Raw genomic sequence first — 23,832 nt, 5'->3', positions numbered from 1 at the left:
ACTTACATAGGTTTTAAAAAAATTATTTACCTATTTATTTGTAGAGAGAGGGGAAGGGGGGAGGAAACTGAGGGAGAGAAACACATACCCCAACTGGGGACCAGGCCTGCAACCCAGGCACATGCCCCAGCTGGGAATCAAACTGGCAACTTTCAGTTCTCAGGCTGGCACTCAGTTCACTGACCCACACCAGCCAGGGCTAAAATATAGGCCCTTTAATATCCAGTGTAATATTGATTAGAGACCAATACTATAAAAATGAAAAAAAAAACATTAAAAATATGGGTTCAATTATTTGATTCAAGTAGGGACTATTGTCTTTATATAAGAAGTAGTACTAAGTTATTTAGTCAGAATATACAATTCTGGATTTTGTAGGAGTATATTTACCATTACTGAAGTAATGATGCAAGTTACTTAGAATATAAATCAATTTAAAACTTAATGTTAAAATTAAATGGTGTAGGCCACTGAGTATGAACTTTACATATCCTCTTTCTGCTTCCAGAGTAGATAATACCTACAAAATTCTAGGCATGTGGTTATTCTCAAGCTTTGTTCATGGGAAAAATGAGCTTTCCACCTGCGTTTATCCCTCAGTTTTCATATGTTTTGGTAGACAGGAATGAAGGCATATCTTGATAAGAGTCATACTCCTGGTGCAATGTTTTATCTTTACAGAATCCGGGAAGTGGGAAATCCTAAATTTAATGCATTAACTCTTCAGCAACCTTAATCCCTGGACAAAAAACAAAAAGGTTACATTTTGACTGTCAAAAAACCATGGCACTTTACAATGCTCGCTGTTTGCTGTTGTGCTAGAAAATGCCTTGGCTCCAAGCTTGAGGAGGGGTTTCAGGATAATGTGGGACATAAAACCAATTATGGAAAGAACAAGGCAGAATATAATCCAGTGCCACCTCACGGCTAGAGATGGCATGCTATAGGAAGAATGAAATGGTATTGGAGTCAGGAAGCCCTTCTAGGAAAGACAGGTGTTGGCCGGGCCTCCACGAATGAATCATAGAGCAGGGGTGTCCAACTCATTTTCACTGGGGGCCACATCAGCCTCACGGTTGCCTTCGAAGGGCCGAAATAATTTTAGGGTTGTATAAATGTAACTACTCTTCAACTGTTAAGGATTTGAAATTACATTCGGCCTTTTGAAGGCAACTGTGAAGCTGATGTGGCCCCCAGTGAAAATGAATTTGACACCCCTGCTCTAGAAGAAAAGCAAGAAGGTGTTCCAGCAAAGGGACCAGTACAAATAAAGGAAAAGATTACATGGCCAATGGGTTTGGTGCATTTAAGGATAAGTTAAAGTTGGAGGTATAGAATGTTCACTAAATCCAAATAAAAAGGATTTTCCGAGTGAGGAAAGAAATCTAGATTCTATTTCTCTCATCACTATCATTCAACTCATGTCTCATATTTTTATTTATTTCTTTGTTGCTTCATCTGCCGGTGTTAAATTGCAACGGAAATCATAGATACATACAGAACTACAGCAAAAACTGCTGTGGCTGTTTTCCTTGGTGTCCGGCTCATAATTTCTCATGACGATAGTGAAGGTTCAATTGTTGTGCTTAGTTTTGAGCATGTATTTGCTTTGTGTGTTTGGAGTCTATAGTCTTTGCCCTTAGGAAATACATGCGTCATTTTTTAATTATAATGGCTGATCTTGATGCTTACTTACCCTTTTTTACTGTTTTCCAGACAGTAGATGGAGAACAGCTTTTGAAAGGCAATATCTGGTTCTTGCTTCAAGGGAGCGACAGAAAATACAGCTAGTAAAGATATACAGCGTAAGTCAAAGAAATGCCTGTGGGAGAAGAGTGGGGTAAGAAATCTGGAACAGCAAGGAACTTTCCTACTTCCTTTTGCCTCCAAGGCAGAGTGATGACTCTTGAGTTAAATGAAAGGTAAGTTATCCATTGTTTATCTTACCTATTTCCCCACAAATCTATCATTTTTGAGGGTTACCTAGTCTACTACGTCTCTTTTGTTTATAAATTGACAGTAAGGTGGAATTTTATAAGGCTCCTCCAGTATTCGGGTAACTTATGACACTGACATATGATCGGTATTTAGTTCACTTTATGAAAGCCTTTCCCCTGCTTCATTATATGTGATTATCCGCTTAGGCCCCTAATTTTGCCCTCCTTCATAGAAAACATAAACCTACCCATTGATTGTTTACACTTGTTTACTTTGTGTACATTTTATGTTTAGTTGCCACAGATCTTTGTGCGTTTGAAGCCTATTCCTTAGATAATATGCCTTTGGTATAGTGTAACTAGATTAGATAAATTTTGTTTGGACATATACTGATTCCCTTTTTTAGGAGGTGGTGGTAAAGTATTGATCTTATCCCAGAGCGATACTAAAGTATGAAAAAATACAGTCAAGTTTATTTTCTTTGTTATACATCATTTTACCAAAAAAGCACCAACTGGAGACCACGTTTTTCTAGGAGATCTCCATTTGTATATTGTTTGATGCAGTTCGGAATGGTAGTGAAGCTGAGGAGAAACCTATATTGTTAATGGCACACAATAAATCATTCACAAGAGCTTTCAGAGATTTCTCTTGGAATGGTACCAGATTATATATAATTTCCTTTTTGAGAACCTTGGATATTTGATATTATACAGTAAAAAGTCTTGGAATGCATAAAGATACTGAGTCTTTTCAGCCATTCCATTGTTCCCAGCTGAGAGAACAATTCTGAAGCCCTGTGTTTGATCTGACCTCTGAGACCTTAATGGGAACTTGCTTTGGCCATCAGTGGTTAGGTCACACTCAGACCCCAGTAAGAGCATTAAGTCCTACAGGTGGTGGCCATCAGAGCTTTCAGCTGTGTGTCCAACGGACACTGTCACTGCTTTAGGCCAAATGCTGTTCCCCCCTCCTACCGCCTTGGGCTAGGTTCTCTCACTCCATGGTTCAGAAGCCACAGGCATGATGTATTCACCCAAACCTTCTTCACTGACCCAGGGGAGAGACTGAGCTGCGAACAATACAAAGGTGGAGAGAAGCGGAATCCCTTGCATCTTACTTCTTTCATGCGCAATCACTTTATTTCCTGAGACAGTCCTCTCAGCTCCATGGGCTTTCCAAGAAGCTGTGACCTCCATGTCTCCTTTTGTTTCCTGGTCTAGCTCATTATAACCACTGATACAGGAAGCGAGCTGGTAAATGAGAGCGTAACAGAATATCATGGTATTAAATAGAACTCACTTATTCTTGCTATAGTCTCAAAATTTACTGTAAACAAAACACCAGAATAATTATAGATTCTATCTATGATGGGTCCCCATATAAAGGCAAAAAGGAAATGTGAAGAGAAGTAAAATATTTTGTGTGGGGTTATTTTTGGCTTCAGGGTGAGAAAAACAGGAGATACTGTCTTTTTAGCATTAGAGCTGCACAGTGGGGCTTATTGTATTCTTTTACCTGTACTGGGTGTTTCAGAGGACACATGACTCACACAGCTCTGCGGGCATCAGAGTTATGCTGTGAACAGTGATGACCGTTTGAAAACAAATCTCAGACTTTGTAATACATGCACAAGTAAAAATTAGCGTACGTTGCAACTCTTGATAAGCCTGTTTAGTTCCTATTGACAACTTCCATTATTCAGTAATTGATTCAGGTCTTGAGGTTCTAGTGATTCTGGATAAATTGGCAAAACAAGTGTGTTTTCAGACTGTTTTGAAATAAATTCTGTTGCCTATGGAAACATTGGCCTATCACGCAGTAGGCCAAATATTAAAAACTGCACTTATAACAAAAATATAATAGCTGTTATCCAAGTGTTTTGAGGGATTTGGTTTTGCCTGTAGTGTCTTAGGAGGCCCAGGCTATGTTAGCTGTCTAAGTGGGTCAGAGATCACCCTCTGACCCAAAACACTGGGAAGAAAAAGGAAAACAACGGTTTTTGAGACAAAAAGGTTTTGTGATTTTATTTTTATTTTTGTAATTTGAAACGGTTTACTGGTTGGTCACTCAAATAAAAACACAGGATAAACTTAACTATTTACAAGGAGAAACGTTTTCATTTCTGCTACCCCCTTGCGGTTCAGGGTAGAGATTCGCACAGGAAACCTGGTTGTTACGTCACAGGGAAGAAGCCTTCAAAGTCATAGCCACTCCCAGCTCCGAAAGGAAACTCCGCAGCAGCCTTGCAAGGCTGCTTTTTTCCTCTTTCCAAGCAGTTCCCTTCCAGAGGATGCCAGGTTTCTTGCTTGCACTGTTGTTCATCCAGCTAACCCGAGTTAAACGCCTCCAGGCACCCTAAAAGGTGCTTTCCTGGTTAGCCAAGGCTGAATGCCTTCATATCGTTGCCACCAATATTGGAGTTCTGAGCTAAACATCTGTCCTGGGTGAATTCTTTTTTTTTTTTTAAATAATAAATTTTATTTAGTTACTTTTCAAGTACATTTTTTTATCTATTTCTCCCATCCCACCCCCCCACCCTGTCTCCCCCCTCCCTCCAATTTCCCCTCCCCCAGTCCTCATCTCTGTGTCTTTCATACTTGTTCTCAAAATCCCTCCCCCTTTTTCCCCTTAAATTCCCTTCCCTCTCCCCTCTGGTCGCTGCCCACTTGTTCTCTATTTCAGTGTCTTTGTTTTTATTCTGTTTGCTTGTTTGTTTTATTCTTTAGCTTCCTGTAAAAGGTGAGATCATATGGTATTTGTCTTTCAATGCCTGACCTATTTCACTCAGCATAATGCTTTCCAGTTCCATCCATGTTGTTGCAAAGGGTAGTAGCTCCTTCTTTCTCTCTGCTGCATAGAATTCCATTGTGTATATTTACCACAATTTTTTGATCCATTCATTTACTGATGGGCACCTAGGTTGCTTCCAGCTCTTGGCTATTGTAAATTGTGCTGCTATGAACATTGTGGTGCATAGGTTCTTTGAAATTGATGTTTTAGGATTCTTGGGGTATAATCCTAGCAGTGGAATTGCTGGGTCAAAAGGCAGGTCGATTTTTATTTTTCTGAGAAAATTCCATACTGTTTTCCATAATGGTTGTACCAGTCTGCAATCCCACCAACAGTGAACTAAGGTCCCCTTTTCCCCACAACCTCTCCAACATTTGTTGTTTGTTGCTTTGTTTATTATAGCCATCCTGACTGGTGTAAAGTGGTATCTCATTGTGGTTTTAATTTGCATCTCTCTGATAGCTAATGATACTGAGCATCTCTTCATGTGTCTCTGGATATTCTGTACGTCCTCTTTAGAGAAGTGTCTGTTCAAGTCCTTTTCCCATTTTTTAATTGGGTTCAATGTCTTCCTAGAGTGTCATCCTAATTCCAAAACCAGATAGAGATACAACAAAGAAAGAAAACTTCAGACCAATATCGCTGATGAACATAGACGCTAAAATCCTCAGCAAAATATTGGCAAATCGCACCCAACATTATACACCAAAACATTATACACCATGACCAAGTGGGATTCATCCCAGGGATGCAAGGATGGTTCAACATTCGCAAAATAGTAAATGTAATTCATCACATAAACAAAAGCAAAGACAAAAACCACATGATCATATCAATAGACGCGGAAAAAGCTTTTGATAAGGTACAACACCCATTTATGATAAAAAACACTCAGCAAAGTGGGAATAGAGGGAGCATTCCTCAATATAATAATGTCCTGGGTGAATTCTTGATGGCCTGAGATAGAGAAGCGGCATTGCCTGGAATCTCCTACGCACAACTGTCTTGCTGCATCAGCAACAGGCGCTCCGGGGCGTTGGCCTAGAACAGGATGTTCCTGGGCTTGGCGTTGGGGATTTTTCCGCTGGAGCGCAACCTGCGAACAGCCTCCCTGAGATGCTTGGGTTGCAGCGGGGGTGTCTCCCCCCACCTCTCGCACACATCCAGGGCCTCTTCCACCAGCTCGCCGACGAAGACCTTGGCCAGTCCGGCCACCGCAATGACCACATTCGACGGCACCGACGCCGAGGTGCCGGAGGCTCTCTGAATCAGATGTTTCACCGTCGCCCTGGGAAAGGCCGAGCGGCGATACACTTCGTAGCGGTGCAGCTGCTCCTCCGACATAGACAACATCAGGACTTTCATCTTCTGAACGTCCTCTTCGTCCACCTCGCGTTTCCTCTCTTTCTCCGTGGCGTCTCTTTTCAGTCTCTTGGCGGCGGGAGGAGACGACTGGGACCCTTTCCTCGCACCTGCCCGCGGGTCCGAGTCGTCCGGACTCCGGACCCCGCCTTGGCGGTCGGAGGTTTTCTGCAGTTCCAGTCGGTCCGCGGGGATTCTGCGGGCGTCGCTGGGCCCGGGGCCCTGGCGAGCGACGGCGCGCGGACGGCACACACCCGGGGCCTCAGCTTTGGTGCTGGGTGACGAGCCCGCCTTATTCATCCCGGCGCTGGAGGACACCGGGCCTGGTGCTGGGATGTCTGAGCAGCGACCTGCACCGGGAATGCCGAAAAGTGCTAGGGTCAGGTTTGCTGTGTTTTCTATCAGTTTCTAGCCCGTGCCCACAGACATCCCCACCGATTTACCAGTTGCTGGCTGTAGGTCACAAATCTCGGTCTGGTCCGAGTCCTTCAGTCTTCAACATCCCAACAGACAACCTGCGACCGGAGAGCTCTCTAGAATCTGTGATCTGCGGGATTTGAGGGAGGCCCAGTCTCTTATATAGGGCTCAGGGGATGGGAACACACCCACTTGGATAATCTCTTTAGTCACCAGACTCCTAATCCCTAATCCCATCAGGGGAACCAACCGCGCCCGCGTCTTAGGGGAGGAGCAAGCACCGAGGCCTGAAGCGCAGGAATAGGTGGGAACCTTGTGGTCTCCGAGAATTGTGTTGCTACCCAGTTCCTGCAAGTTTACATTTCATCGTAGTAACTGTGGGAAACCTATGCAGTATAAATAAGACCTAGCTCTCAAAACAAAACAAAAGAAAACCAAACCTTTTTGCTTCACTAGCAGTTATTCCATCTGGTTCTAGGAGAACACGCTGGACAAAGAGGCAAATGCAGAAACTTCAATATCCCCGCTCTGTCTGTGCTTTTGATCATGTTGTGATGGTCATTTGACAACTTTTCTTTTTTTTTTTTTAAATATTTTTTTATTTATTTTTAGAGGGGAAGGGAAGGAGAGAGGGAGAGAAACATCAATGTATGGTTGCCTTTCCTGTGTCCCCTGCTGGGAACTGGCCTGCAGGGAACTGGTTTGCAACGCAGGCATGTGCCCTGACTGGGAATCGAACCATGATTGTCTGGTTCATTTGACAACTTTTCATAAAGAGAAAACTTGGTACTCTCTATCTTGAGCATGGATATGGTACCTGGAGTGATTTGTCCTTCTTTCCCCCAGCGCGGAAGTGCCTTCAATTCTGGAGAAGGCAACCTTGACCTTCCTGAGATGTTGAATCTGTGCCGAAGCTGCTGCCTCCAGTCTTAAAATACTCCGAGAAAAAGAAAACTCGAAATTAATGTGTTGTGATAGACTTTCTGATATTTGTCTGCAATTTATGGCAACTGTTAAGTCGTTTTCAAAGTCTTAAAGATCATGAAATTTCATAATAAAAAATTTGTGAACTAAATGAACACTATTTATTATATTTTGTACCGGGTGAGGCAAAAGTAGGTTTACAGTTGTGAGTATGTGAAACACAAGAGTTTATTCTTGTATTATTTATTAATTATTGTATTACTTTCCATATTAACAACCATAAACTGACTTTTGCCCCACCTGGTACAAAATATAATAAACTCTAGCATATTACTAGGGATTAAATCCTATGACATTAACTAAGAGTGTTTTGAGAATTTAAGCTGCCATTTTTGATTGAGCTTTGCTGTCAATGTTAGTTTAGATTTTTTTAAATGAACTTATTGAAAGATAATTGAGCATGTCTATATTTAGAGTGAATATTGAGAAATTGTTAAAAATAAGATTACCTACTTGTTTAAATGAGTGTAAAGATTGAATCTTTGACTTAAGTTTATGAATGTTATGTTGTATAATCAAGAGCAGTGAAATTTGGACACTAAGAAATGTTATCTCTTGGGGGGATGTGGGTGATAGAGTGTGTGCAGGGTGGAGGGGAGTGAAGGGGGAAAATGGAACAACTGTAATAGCATAATCAATAAAATATATTTAAAAAGAAATTTTGTCTATTGAAAATAATCTTGGTTATCCAGATTGATCAGGTTTTAATTGTCAATGTGTTAATGACTTTGCCAATATGGCAACTTTATATTAGTTTTAGGTGTACAACACGATGATTCAGTATTTGCATATATTCCAAAATGATCACCATAATAAATCTAGTTAATATTCATCACCCAAGACATCATTATGTGTCTCTAATTTTAAAATGAAAAGATACAAAGGAGCTACCAGGTGAGTAAATATAAATTACCACGATTAATATTTTTATATTGCTATATGAGCTGAACAGTGGTGTTTAGGACCTAACCGTCCCTACTTCCTAATTATCCCATTTACATAAGACATAAAAGCTATTTACAGATTACACGAACATTAATTCTACCTTTTACTTTTAATACATTTTTTGTTTATTTCTCCATGTATTAGACAATACAGTCATATGAATAACAACAGGGATATGACCTGAGAAATGCCTCGTTGGGCAGTTTCACTGTTGTGCAAACATCAGAGGTTTACACAAACCCGGATGATATAGCCTACTACTGTAATTGTACGTGTTATACTGTTACACACATGGCATCACAGTAGGTTTGTTTATGCCGGTATCACTACAAACACATGAGAAACGTGTTGTACTATGATGTTATGGTGGCTACAATGTCACTAGGCATTAGGAATATTTCAGCCCCACTATAAACTTGTGGGACCACCATCAGATATAGTTTGTCCTATATGTGGTTCATTGATTGAAAAGTCATTATTTGATGAATGATGTAGAGATAATGAAATCAATGATAAAGCCAAGACTTGACATACATACACATACAAATACACACATTATGGTTTAATTCCAAATAATTTAGTTTACTAGGCTTGCTGAAATATTCTCTCTCCTCTCTTCTTTTTCTTTTCCCTTACCTATCTATCATCTATCTGTCTCCCTATCTACCTATCATCTATAGTCTATCTATCTATATTGGTTTTTAAATATCCAAATATTTCTAGGAGGAGAATCATGAGATAGTAGAATAAAAATACATATGACAAATACTAATGTATTGATAATAAATTCTGCAAGTCACAAAGGAGTGTTACTGAACCTACCTGTGAAAAACTCAATATGAGCAGGGCTTAACTTCTGCAAAGTTATTAATCTCTTCAAATCTAACATCATTCTACTACAAGAGTAAGTTTTTATCTAATACATGGTAAGTATGAAAATCAACTCAATGAGAAGTAATGTTAAAAAACTTTTGGTTATCCCTCTTCCAAATCCCTCTAAGGCATTTTCATCTAGGTCTTAGTTCCTGAGAGTTTTCTGATCTCCCAGTTTAAAATAGTCTTGTCACTCTCTATCAAGTCAGCTTCTAGCTTCTGCATGGCACTTGAAATTATCTTGCTTATATGTTTACTCACTCACAGTCTGTGCAATACAGGGGTGAACCTGAGTGTTGTGGGAATCTGAAGCTTACACAATTTTAGTGGTTCATTTAAAGAAAAGAATTTCAAATCATGAGCTCCGAGTTAGGTACAAGATCTCTTTGTCAGAACCATGCAAACGAGGAGCCCTGACATTTTGCAGCCTGAGCTTCAGGATAAATCCACCTCCGAGCTTTCCCATTAGATCGTAAGATTCCAGAGACAAAAATTTTATGTCTTGTTTGAATATTAGCAATGACAGGTGTGGGTCTGGGTTCACAGCTGCGCTTACTCCATTTATTTTCTGAAAGTCCTAATTTCAAGGCTTCTATTTTACCATTCTAAGTATATTGGATTTTAAGTCATTAACTTCAAAGCATCTGGGACAATGGAGTATGATTATCTGGTCAGAGAATGTGAACAACATTCAATTTATCCAAGCAAGATACATCAATTTAGGTGGCATCTGCAGAGAAGAGTCACACATCTGGCACAAATACTAAAGACTATTGGAGCCAATAGCTAGGTGAATCCCTTTGTAGGAAACTGGCTAAATGAAAATATAGAAATATATTTGGGGGGTTAATTGTAACTAACTTTAAGATCATCTTTTCTTGTTAACAGCACTCAGAATGCTCCAGGCTAACTATAACCTTCCTGGCACTGTGAACTCTTGGTGATAGCTTCTTAAGAAGAGTACAATTAGGAAAAGCCCTACTGCTGCTAAAACAAACAAATAAAGAATTATGTGCTTGACCCTAGGATACATAGAAATGACTTTGGGATTATTTATTTGATTTGAATCCACAGAGTATTTTATGAGTCTTGCCAATCATCACCTTTTCTTTAGAACTTCTAGAGTCAAATAAGGACAGGTCAAAGTGTGTGGGAAGAACCTCCAGTCATCAAAACACCAATTTTTCTGACGTTAATTGAACAGAATTGGATGTCAGTGAAAGAAACTTTGTTTACACTCAATATTCTTGAAGGAGCCTTTAGAAATAGCTCAAGAATAGCCAGTTGAGGCTCTACGACCTGGCACGATGGGCTGGGGTCTTCAAGGAGCATCAGGAGTTCACCTGTTATGGAGGAAAGTGCAGCAGAGAGGACGCTTCACCAACGCTTGAAAATTGGCTTTTTTTTTTGCTTGCTTTCTCTTCTGAAATGTGAATGTTTACTGGATGCCTTACAGCAATGGTGGTGGGTAGCAGTGGTTCTCAAACTTTAGTGTGTATGGAAAGCATCTGGAGGGTTTGTTGCTAAAGCACAGGTCCCCCACCCTTCCTAATACTGGTGGTCCAGAAACCTCACTGTGAGAATGACTGGTAGAGTACTGATGGACTAATAATCACTCACACACATAGTTCAAGGCTTATAAATCAATCAGAGTCATCTTTTTATATGCCTTTATGCAAAAAGTGAGAAGACATAAATTCTAATGCTTTTCTGCTAACATAACAAGAAGTCTGTTCATTTCATTTCTGGTATTGTAGAAATTTATCTGAATATGGTAATCTATGACCACTAATTCACAAAAATAAAGGCCTTTAGGTTTAGATTTAAGGGACCATGCATTTTTTTCTTCAGTTTCCTTCATGATAATACCTTGCGGACTATAGCCAATTACAAAATTAGAAAATTGAGATTAGTCCAATCCAAAGAATTTATTTGGTTTTAACTAGTTACACACACATTCAGTTTTGTGTATATAAAGTTCCATGTAATTTTATAATGTGTAGATTTGTGGAGCCACAATGACAAGACTCAGAAGAGTTCCATTGTCACAAAGAGTTTTTCTTACTTCTTATAGCAACATCTCGCCTCCTTGTCCCTATTCCTAATCCCTTAGCCATTTATTCCTGGGAATGTGTACGTAGTATTTCTTGTTATTCAAAGCTCATATTTTTCTTGTACTGGCTAAATAAAATTTAAGAGATTTGGGGGAATCTTATTCCTAATGGCTAGCAGAACTGCAGTAAGCAGGATTTAATGCTACTTAAGGTAAAGTGAAATCATTAATTTGTATGTCATGGATATCAGTTTACATAGCACAATAGAAGGTCAGTGATTGCTAAAGGTATGCCATGCATCTCCATGTTTTCCCACTGATATGGGAAGAGGTATTTCTAGTGTTGAAAGGTCTGGCCAGTGATTTGAGAAACAATATCTATAAAGGTTTTACCTCTAGCACTCCCACACTTATCCCAAATATTCCAGATAAAAGGCACCAGGAAATTCCATAGGTCTTATGCATCAGGTGGTTGTGATTCTAGGAACATTCCTGCCACCTGTGTCGACACTGTTAGGGGTTCCTACGGGCTGTCACGGTTGTTCTGGCACTGAAGGGAGAAGTGAGTTATCGGTATCTAAATCTAAAAGAAAATTAGATCTTAAGACTAGAAAGTTGTTAAATGGCTGGGGCCAATCAATGTCTTCACAAAGTCTTAGATGCAGCCCAGAGTGAGAGGACCGGATCTTGACAGCAGCATCTATGAGCAGAGGACCTTGGTTTGGCTCCTCTGAGAGGAGTGTAAATATCTTCCGATGGGGTTTGATATAAATTCTGTCGCTGAGGTCCATGTCAGCACTGATGCTGTGTGAGCTGGCTTCTTTGGCACACTGCTTTAAGGCACTGCAGTGATGTCTCCCTGATATACCTGAGGCTACAACAGAAGTTCAGGGACTGTGTTAAAATATTTCCTTTAATGTCCCCCCTTCCCAACCTATTAATACCATCATGACTTACTCTCAATCCAACTGGACTAAATCTGGTAGGCAAAGGAATACACTTAAAACTTTCCTCCCATTTTCAAATCAATCTCTGGGCCTTGAACATTTTATTAACTATAAAATGGGTTGAGTGCCTGAAAATCTGCACATAGGCTTTCTTTTTGTTTCTTCTTTTCCTCTAGCTCCGTGATTCACAATATTTAGTGTATCTAAGAATGATGGCACAGGATTTTAGGTGCAACCTTGTATGGCAATTTCAGTTTTCTTGGAATTTTACCTTGGTCTTTAGGAGTCAAACCCCTGCCTAAGGTAAGACTTCACTTACATATTTTCATGTATTTTTTTTTTTTTTGTGACTGTCATAACAGTCCCATGTGTTGGGAACTATCCGCCTGGTTTTAGGAGCTGTAACCCTCCCATGGCAAGGGCTGAGTGAGTGACCTTCAGACCATAAGCCACTAAGGAGACAAAGCTTATCTCCCTGGCAGGGGCGTCGCCTCAGCCTCTTTTACTTCACCCTGTCTGGCTCCCAATGCTGGATCAGTTAGCCAATTTTGGGTAAGATTCCTTAAGGGAAGGATGACATAAAACAGGCATGATTACAGGGGGCCCCAGGGAAGGTCTTAGGGACTGCAGAAAAGGGGTCATGGACCCTTGTCCCTTGGCTTTGACACAGCCTGAGTCCTCATTCTGTTGTCAAGAAATCTCCTAATCTCTTTCCTGCCTTACTTCCCCTACCTGATTTAAGCCTGAAACAATGACTTAAGCCCAAAACAATGACTTACGCGGGTGGTGGGTGCTGGAAAGGGCAGGTCCCCTAGCGTAATCAGGCCTAAGGAAGAATATGTAAAATCCTGTGAAACCTACCTTGTTTCAAATGCTTTCAATTAAAATGATAAGGGGCCAAGCAGGAAATGAGTTTGTTTTCTAAAGGTTTATGGCCATTTAGCTATCTGACCCAGACTCCAAATAGGCCCTCAGAGTTCTTGGTATGTTATCTATAATTTGATCCTTACTGCCTGGTAATGATTGATGAGCTTTATGTATACACCCTGTATTTGTATGCAAATTGAATACAATAAAAGCCTGTCAAGGCCAGGGTCAGGGCACTCTCCTCTTGAGAGGGTGGTTGAGGCACTTCAAGGCTTGCTTTCCCCTTGAGAGAGAAGTCGCACTGTCCCTTTTCCTCCATAGGATTTGGTAGTCTATGTGAATTTGTTTCATCTCATTCATGTGGACTGAGGACTGGTGTCTGCATCACCCATGAGAGAAGAAAGATATCTCCATTCTGAAGATGGGTCAATAAGGTTGGAACTTACATTCACAGGGAGAAAAGGTTTTGAAATGATATCTAGTAATCGTTGTTTTTTTCTCTTCTGCATTTCCTTGTGTGTGATTCTCCCCCTGATCAAGGAGGCTTCAACTTTGCCTCAGTTGAACTGATTGTATCACCAGAAGTGCAAGAGAAAGAATTAGTCAACATCTGTAACAGTCAGATTTTGCTGAAAGAAGAAATGCTCTTGAGAATCAAAAGAAAAGATCACTGAAGGAAGCAGTGTATAGACTGCATGTCATAACAATGGATCAGAAAAGAATAGAGATGATCTCAAGAATCTTACTTTCTAGGAGACTGGGTGAGAGTATCCAGGAAGCAGGAAGGAGAATTCAATGGGATTTGGCTTTTCAAGATGTCAGTGGGTTCTTGGGTATGCAAACACCTGGGGGTCTTCTGAGAGGGGGACCTGTGACCATCACCAGTGTGTGAGTGTATGGAAACCCAGCCCATGGCTGCTGTCTGTTGCCACCCAAGGAAAGCCTTTATGGTAGTTGTGTTAAGGACTTACATAGTTCCTCTTTCACGGATGCCTGGTGTGACTTTTTCAACAGAATTGTGTGTGGCTGGAGCAGGAAGGACAGGAGAAAGTATAGTGTGGGCAACATGGGAAGAGCTGGTGAGGGAAGCAGGATCATATCATAGGAAGCATAGTAAGGCATGTTCAAGTTTCTTGTCTTAAATACAGTAGGGAAGTGGTGAAGCATTTTAGCAGAAAAATGACCAGATTTAGATGAAATTTTAAAAGATAATGTTAGCTGCTCTGTGGAGTAAAATATAGGTGGCATATAAAAGGAGCAGTGGGGAGACTGGAAATATAATGCAGTTGCTTAGGTGATGTACAGTGGTGGTTTGGATTAGGGGCCAAGCCATGGGGACAGAAACAAGTAGATAGATTCAGGAGATGTTGTAACAGTGCGGAATTGTAACCCACCCATCATTCCTTTGACCTTGTTTCTGAAAATGCTGACTCTTGCTTGTAGCTTATAGATAAACAGCATGTTTGTGTAAGAATCTTAGGAGCTAACCTCAACAAATGCAGACTCCAGCCTTCAGGCATCTCAGCTCCAGGAGATTTGCTGACCTTCAACTGCAGAGCTAGGATGACCAGCAGCCAGGATGTTACAAAGCCAGGATGATGAGCAGCCAGAATGACTAAACCAGGATGACAAACACAGGCCCATCACTTGCCTTATCGGAACGGACTGCGCTCTTCTGCACATAGAGAACTTTTCACCCCCCTCCCTTGGTCTCTTTGCTCTACTTTCCCTCTCTCTTGTTATAGAAAACCTCTGCCTGCACTGAGATGTGGAGATGGGCTTTGAGACAAGAGTCCCCCATCTTCCAGATGGCCAGCACCCGAAAATAAACCACTTCTTTTTTTTTTTTTTTGCATTAGTACTTGTCTCTTGAGTACTGGGGTTTGAAGTGGCCGGCAGCTGGACCTGTGTTTGGTTACAGTGTGAATGCTTAAATTGACCTGCAATTCAATTTTTTTATCTGACGTATTTGCTTGGGCTTCACACCACTTCCATTGTTTCATTCTATTTTAAGATTTCTGATTGTCTGCTATTGCTTTTGTACGTTGATTGGGCTTAAAAACTGCACCTTGATTTATATTTTGAGCCTCCTGTATCTCAATCTCCTTTACCAGTAGCTCCCAACATTTCTGCCACTCTCTGAAGTTATTATCTTCAGATTTTTTTAATGGATCCTGTAACTTTTATTGCGTTTACCTTTCTACCATATCTTCCCTTCTTTCCATATTTACAAAATACTATTCAAGACCAACGTCAAAGATCACTTTTACATTAAAATTATTCGCGATTATCTTAGTACTAAATGACCTTTTCTTTCTCTAAACTCCAATTGTCCCAATTTTCTTTCAATTCCAAGGAAACTGGGCCGGTGATGTATTTGCCTGTTCACTTTCAGATCCAGGCGTCATACTTCCTTTGCTTGTCCTATGTCTGAGAGAGCTGGCCTTTGCCAGAAGTTCCCCCAGTTTCCCTTGCTCAATGGCATTCTTCAATGTGAGGCCAACGGGAGTCCCTAGAGTGAGACTGGAAGATGAGAGGAAGTAGGAAGCGAGTTCTAAATCCTGATATGCTTGTATGGCCTGCTGATTTTGGAGAAGGTCTTACTTCTGCTGAAAGAGCTGCTGTACTACCATCATCTCAAGTCTGGCATCTATACTCACAGAGAAAACAAGTCGGGCACCATAACCACAATCTCAAAAATACAGCAGACACCACTTCCTGAAAAGGCCTCAGAGGGCACCCAGAGGTGATTCAATGGCTAACTAATTAGCCCTAATCAATCATCCAATCCATAGTATTTAGAAATTACAATTTTATAGAATGGACTGAGATTATGTGTGTTTTGCAGCTATGAAAAAGGATGACCATTTTCATCCAAAGACTTAGCTTGTAAAATACTATTGTTGATGTAAGAAACTGGAGAGAATTTTTATGAGTTTATTTGAGCCAAACTGAGGACATATGCCAGAAAGCAAGATCTCAAATACTCCACAGAGTAACAGTATTGCAGCTTTTTTAATGCATTTGAAATGAAGACTATGGAAGGCAATATGGAGATATCTCAATAAATTAAAAGTGGATCTGCCTTTTCACCCAGCTATCCCATTTCTGGGAATATATCCAAAGGAACCCAAAACACTAATTCAAAAGAACATAAACAACTCTATGTTCATTGCAGTGTTATTTACAATCACCAAGATATGGAAGCAGCCCAAGTGTCCATCAGTAGAGGAGTGGATAAAACAACTATGAGACATTTACACAAGGGAATACTATTTGGCCACACACACACACACACAAAAAAAAAGAAAAGAAAATTTTACCCTTTGAGACGGTATGGATGGACCTGGATAATGTTATGCTAAGTGAAATAAATCAGTTAGGGAAAGACAAATACCGTATGATTTCACTCACTTGTTGAATCTAATGAACAAACTGAACTACAAGGAAAATGGAGACAGACTCATAGGTGGAGAGCAGGTCGGGGAGAAGGTGGGGGGGTGGAAATATTGGGCAAGAAGGAAAAAGGACTCACGGACATGGACAATAGTATGGTGATTGCTGAGGTGGGGAGGGGGCATAAGGGGACTAAATGGTAATGAAAAAATAAAATACAGATTAAATTAAAAAATAAGGAGGGGGTGTAAGGAAGACTGGAGAGAGCAAGGCAGGGGTTGGATTACAGGATAGTTAACAAGATTGTGTACTGGCTTGAGGATTAGTGCTCTCTTGAAGGGGTATTACTTGGGCTATTTTGAAGGTATGTTTAACCTAGATGCAGAAGACCAATGGATAGGGCTGGCTTAAAATCTTTTACTAGAGAAGTTATATTCCTGGTCTGCCCAGTTAGGAATTTATGATCAGATCACCCTGTGAGGTTACTTTCTGTAAAACCTCCCCCACCCTATTGTTCCCCTCCCATTACCTTCGTGTTGTATTGGGTTCACTGCCTGGAAGGAAACTTACTAAGTGCTCATTCTTTGATTTCAGTCCCTTACTTTCCTTTGTTCCCCCTGCATGCTCACCCACACGGGTCAGGTGGTGGTGACTTCTCTGGTTTCAGCTTGCTCCAGGACATGCATTCCTCCTGGTCTAAGCCCTGTAGGCATCTCTCACACAGTTTTCCCCAGGTGACCCTGGGCTGAGCCACCTGGACTGGTAACATCATCACATGACTCTGTGTCCTTTCAGACCTAAAGGGAGTGTTGGCTGTCCCTACTCTTTTGCACACCTCATCTTCCTGTTTGACCTTTAAACTCTTGCACACAGTAACTACACTTAGCTTTCCCAAGTCAAATTCCTTCTATGGAATTTCTTGGCATCATCTCTGTTTTCCTGACTAGTTGATACTTGATAGAGGAATATAGTATCAAAAATTTATATTTAGCAAAGGAAGAACTGTGGACCAAAAGAAAGAGGTTCATGGGTAATTTGATCATAAATTCCTAACTGGGCATGTTATGGTGGGTAGTTATGGCCCAGACACATAACTTTTTAGTAAAAGGTTTATCTTTGCCTTATGCAAGCCCTGACCACTGTTCTTGTGCATCTAGGTTAACACACCTTGGAAATAAACCAGAACAACTCTCTTGTGAACTCTCCTGTGATGCAATCCCTGCCTTGCTTCTTCCACTTCCATGCGATCTTCCTTAATTTCACATACACGAAAGGAGTTCAAAACTGTTCTTCAGAGCATCTGAGATCTCCCTCCCTGGCATATGTCATGAGTTTGGCTCAAATAAATTCTTATAAAAGTTCTTTGCAAATTGCACATTTCTTGCATCAGTGGAACTTCAAAGACAATTCCACCTTTGCTGTTTATTAACCATGTCTTGGAGTAACTAATTTTACCTCTCTGAACCTTAGTCTTTTCTTTTTTAATATGGAAGTTAACATGTGAGAATTAAGTATGATAATGATATGAGGGCTTTTAAAAGTGTCAAGTAGATAAAAGGCTTGAAACCCCCTCATTTGGCCTTCATGTTGTTTATCTTTTCATTAATTTGTTTCTTATCTTCATAAACAGATGATCATTCCATGAGTGCACCAAGATCTCATCTTGTATTCTTTGTATAGCCTCCCAGTGACTTATACATTATTGTTGCTCAGTGTATAATACTTGTTCAGTAACATACAGAATAGATAATGATGCTTTCTAACAAGTAATTTCTATACTTTCAAATATTCTCCAAAGAAAACATATATATATTAATATATAATTCATACATGGTGGTGTATTTGAAACATGGAAACACATCTTAAGGAATAGGTTTTAAGTTCAGCTACTTCTGTGACTTGAGGCAGAACACAACTGAGAGAAGAAAAGTTTTTTTGGCCATGGGAAAGATATTGTCTAGCTTACCTCCAAAAGCTATTATTATTTTTTTCTGATTTTGAAGTTCTGAGAAAACACAGAATCCCTGCTTTGACTGTCACAGCAGAAGACATTAGCAACACACCTTGCATTCGAAGGAAGTTGCTCAGGAGTGTCATCCCTCCTGTGGTTCCAACATTGTACAGATTTTCTGGTGGCCGTGATTAGAGACAGAAAAAAAATGTATCAAAGGGAGCAAAAATAGAAAGCAAGAGCTATTGGTGGTGGAGGCAGAAAACATATCCTTTAAGAATCAGGCTTTGAGCACATTCAGACAGATAAAACAACATGCAGTCAATATATTGTTTTAATACAAGGAAGTGATGGGTGTGGAAACAGGCCACAGTAAGCAGATGCCAGGCAGGCTCAGTCCCTGGAATAGGAGAGGACCGCACTGAGATGATGCTCTCTCATTCCAGGCGAAGTCCCTGACCTTTGACCTTGGGCAAGAGGTCATGAACACCAGAACCAGACTGTAGTTATTCTCACACATTATAATTAAAAATAACAGCATATCTTAAATAATGTGTACACAACACATCAATATGTTTTATTCAGTTCTCAATCATCTTGCTATGTATACATGACTTCACATTGAACAGTCCACTTGAGAATAGTTTTGATTAAGATTTGGGCATAAGAGATCCAACTAATGTTGCAAGCATTGTTGTAAGAAGATCTGTTACAGAAATACTAGTAAAGTTGATGCTTTTGGCCATTTCGGTTGTGCATGACTTCTTTAAATTTCTGAGTATGTGGTTTAGTGTTTATTTATATGGTTTTTATGTGTTTATGTGTGGATGCATCATCCATATTCTTGGACACTTTCTGCAGACTTTCCTGAATTAATGGTATTTGTGTGTGTAGTGGCTGCTAGTCATGCCTTTCAGAGATGCACGTTCCTATATAAATGGTTACTTTTCTCTTCTTAACCAGAGAAGATTCAGTGTGTATATGTGTGGGAGGGATGTGGGGGGGGGATAATGTGATATACAATCACAAAAGTTTTGTTAATTTTTAAATTTTCTAGCTTAATTCCTGGTTATAATTAACACACTTCCTGAAATTTGGGGGGTGGGTGGGGATATAGAATTTTAACTGTCCTCTTTAGCCCTGATAATTTAACAAAATTATTTTCCCTTGTATTTAGCAGAAAGCAATATTTATAAATTGAAAGAGCTGACATAGAACTAGGTTTATTTCTAGATCTACAATGAACATAAGCAGCTGTGGTTAATGTTCAAAATAGGTTAAGGTCTGAAGTATAATTGATTAAATGAAAAATACATTATTTTCCAGAACCCTATGACTAAATGTATTTTATGCGGTAGCTGTAAATGTATGTATGACTAAGTGTATCTTACGGTGTAGCTGTAAAATCACCATTAATGACTTGCAAAAGCAGAATGTTTCCTGGTTACTGAGAAATGTTCTTAATGCATTCAGGCTCTTTTCTCTCCCTTCCTTCCTTCCTTCCTTCCTTCCTTCCTTCCTTCCTTCCTTCCTTCCTTCCTTCCATCCTTCCTTTTCTTTCTTTCTTCCTATGAAGTCTATCTGCTCAGTCTTTATTTTCTATATAAACATTTGCCCCATTAGCTTAAAAATTGTTACTTTGTCCTTTTGAGAAGGGAATTACTGTAGAAGACCATTCTGTGTGGCGTGGGCCCAGCTCCCAGTGAAAAGCAAGTTCTGATGCACAGGACCCACACCCATGGATAGGTTCTCCCGTGGGGAATCAGGCCTGCATTATACCTAGACTGCCATGAGACTTGCTTTTGCTAAAACTCCTTCACCCTGAATCGAGACAGAAAGTGCTTACTGTAACTTCCCAAAATCCATGCAAAACTTTCCAAGGATGACTGTAACTGGTTCAACCATTTTTCCCCTTTCATTTATAAATATCCTTCTTCTGTGATGTGATTAGCAGCATCATCTCCTTTGTTTTCTGTAAAAGGTAACCACCTAAAGCCAGTCTGCGCATAGTAAATGAGGACCATCATGTAATGTGCTGAGAAACCCAATAAAGGCCGATCGTGGTGAAGGGCCGTGGCTTTTTTCTCATCTTGAGAGAAAAAGCCATGTTGTCCCTTTTCCTCCACAGGATTCAGTAGTCTGTGTGAATTTCTCATATCTCATCCGCAATGTGGCAGACCCCAGGAGCTGGGTCTGCATCAAATTACTCTTTTAAGTATATTATAATAAATTACCATATTAACTTCTGCATAATATTTTGAATATTTGGATTTTGTACTATTCCCAACATTAGGAGCTTGAAGAGACTCCCTAACCCTGGTTTCCTGTAGAAAACAAAACATTTCAATAAAAAAAATTTCACAGTACCCATTGCTTCACTTACTTGATGTTAATTGGTTAGATTGGTTTATTTTGAATTATTTTATAATCATGCTGACATAGTTTTATTGGTATAATATAATAACAGCCTTTGTCTCTGTTTATCCTAATTCTAGCAGGCACCTATGCTACTTTATTCATATTTTAATGGCTAAGTCGTATAATTTATGGACTTTTAATTTTTTTCTTCATCTTCTGTCTGCTGAAGCCAGTAGAATTATTTGGGGATGGTCATTGTTTTTAGCTACGAACTGGCTTTGAATTAAGCCATACAAATTAGTGTTCATGCTCTTTCGTCTGCTTGGTATACTTGGCATTGATAACTTTCTAATCTCTGAAAGTTTCAGCAGACCTTTTACTGAGTTTAGGGTGGCTCTGACCCAGCTTCGACATTTCCTTGCCCCAAGGACTCTAAAGGTTTCTGGTTGCTGTGAAAATGTGGCATAAATCCCTCACTCAGGAATGCATGCATGTGGTCGAAGGGAAGCCCTCATCCAGAGACTGCGGCCCTGTCTTCCCAACTGCCCCACGCACCAGGCCACTGAGAGGGTGCCACTTTTCCCAAACACACTTCCTACACTCCCTTAGCCCAACTCTCCTAAAAAAGTTCTTCTTAAGCTTCATGGTTCACCTCAAGTTAAATGTCTTGTTAGTTTCTTTCTGATCTCCACAATGTAATGAAATTATATTAACCTTTGAACCCAGTGATGTGTTAATTAATCTTTTGAGGATTTTTGTTCTGCCTGAGATTAATAGCTATTTATAGATACACCTTTTAGCATCTTAAGGAAAGGCACTGTATCCTTCTTATCCTGGTATTCCTTTTGTACTCAGCACAACACTTTGTACAGAATGGAAGGGAAGACACTAAATTCTGAATGTCAGGAAATGTGGAGGCCCATTTCAACTTCTTAACTGTGCTATAGACAGACATTGTGGGACTAGAGAACAGGGTATGCATTGCACTTAGAAGAGTTGGGAAGTTCATACAGAAAATATGAACTTGAGCAAGGATATGATTAAGAAGCATGTGTTTTGCCACAAGAAACAGAGAGGGTTATTTTATTTCTGGTGACATAAGAAGACTGCACAAATGAAGTTATAAATGGAAAGAAGGGTTATTTTCACTGGATCTCAGATTTTGTTAGAAAAATGTGGATTATGGGAAGTGATATCAAAATGGCAAATGAGCGTTAACTGTGAAGGGTTGTATCAAGTCAGGAATTCATCCCCAAAGCAACAGGCAGTCGATGGAGGTTTTAGCTGTGGGTGTGTGATGTCATCAGGCTTGTTTTTGGTGAGACGACAATTCTGGCAGTGGTGCTGCTGGGAAACTGGTGTTTGTGGAGTTGGTTCTTCAACCAGAATCTACCACTAGCAATTCCTACCAATCTACATTTCCTGGCAACACGTAATGGCACAGCAGCTAATTAAAATAACACCTTTGGTCACCTAGAAAGATATACTCATTGACTATCAGATTTTTGAAGACTTTCATAGAAGGACAAAGCAAACTATCTGAATGTAGCATGCATAGTTTGAAATATTGCATCTGATAGGTAATTGCATATTTCTAAAATGAAGAAATGCCTCTGTTTATATACAATGCTGTATTAAAAATGGATATAAAGCTTTAATGCTTATTAAAAGGGAGGGATGGCCCTGGCTGGTTGGCTCAGTGGATTGAGTGCTGATCCATGAACCAAAGGGTTGCTGGTTCGATTCCCAGTCAGGGCACATGTCTGGGTTGTGGGCCAGGTCCCCATTGGTTGAAGGCATGAGAGGCAACCACACATTGATGTTTCTCTCCCTCTCTTTCTTTTTCCCTTGCCCTCTCTGTTAAAATAAACAAACAAACAAACAAACAAATAAATAAGATCTTTTAACTCTTTTAAAAAGGGAGGGGTGCCTTCCGAAAGGGTGGGAATGCTGCTTTAGGTCAGGAGGCTTATCTCAGATCGCTTTCAGTTTCCAGGCTGGACTCAGAAGCAAGGTCGCTGTTTCTCAACCAACTTCCTCATCGCCACTCGGCTGTTTAAGGTGCTTATTTAGATAATGTGAATTTTTGGTCACATCCTCTTACTTTGCTGTTTTAACCTCTGATACCACTTCTCCTTTTCTCTGTCAACACCATCATTTTTCAGCCTTCTAGTTCTTAAACTATATGTATAACATACATTTCAGATAGAAAAGAATGGCCTTCTCCCCTTTGAAGAGTGATATCATGATTCATTTTTTATAATTCATAGTGTCTTTCAGCCAAGGATGCCCCTAAAAATTGCTTGACAGATCATTTATCCGAACCAGTTTTTACCTCAATAAAAATGGGTTTCAATGATTATTGCCTCAGAGGAGACTGCAAAGTCCTAGGACACAGAACAGGGCAGCTGTCTTATCTGATGTGAGCTTGAAGTGACAGCAATGGACTCTAATCCTTTACCTCACCGACTACTAGCTAAACTCCCTTTAAATTCTGACTAGGTAGGTATAAAACGGGTTGGTTGAGATGAATAGTGAGATATTTTGCTCTAGGTTATAACTGGGGCTTTAAATGTCTCTCATCTAAAAATTAGGCAACCCAACTTAAGTCTGTTTAACAGAGGAAGAAAAGATCTAACTCATCCGTGAGCTCACATAGGAAGAGATGCCCTTTTTCCGCTTCCTCTTTGGGAACATTTTTATTTATAGCCGTACCTTCCAGTGAAAGTGTGTCCTGTCTGAACATCTACATCACTGCCAAGCAAATGAGATTCAGACACAGCTCCGAGCTCTTGGTTTCTATTTTTATAACAAAATCTGCCCATAGCTGCCTATTTACATTACTTTCATTCTATCTGGCTTGGTGAATGCTGTAAATTAGGGTAAAAAAGAAAGGTGAGGGGTAGTCATAGTAGGAATGAAGTGTGTCTACAAATTCTAGGTCACAG

General features: G+C 40.1%; 1 protein-coding gene across 1 annotated transcript; it reads right to left on the bottom strand.

Moving 5' to 3' along the window:
• Positions 1–5,772: 5,772 nt before the first annotated feature.
• On the bottom strand, positions 5,773–6,393 carry TAF11L2 (TATA-box binding protein associated factor 11 like 2). Its single transcript, XM_037154382.2, has one exon. It carries the CDS (start codon positions 6,391–6,393, stop codon positions 5,773–5,775), a length of 621 nt encoding a protein of 206 aa, XP_037010277.2.
• Positions 6,394–23,832: the final 17,439 nt, after the last annotated feature.

The sequence above is a fragment of the Artibeus jamaicensis genome, unplaced genomic scaffold (assembly GCF_021234435.1).
Source record: "Artibeus jamaicensis isolate MK-2021 breed Jamaican fruit bat unplaced genomic scaffold, CSHL_Jam_final scaffold_369, whole genome shotgun sequence".
Lineage (NCBI taxonomy): Eukaryota > Metazoa > Chordata > Mammalia > Chiroptera > Phyllostomidae > Artibeus > Artibeus jamaicensis.
Note: the sequence above shows the minus strand (reverse complement) of the source record. Positions and strands in the feature narration are given on the sequence as shown.

Coding starts and splice junctions, on each gene's coding strand:
- TAF11L2 (XM_037154382.2), bottom strand. CDS start 6,393: ATGAATAAGGCGGGCTCGTCACCCAGCACCAAAGCTGAGGCCCCGGGT.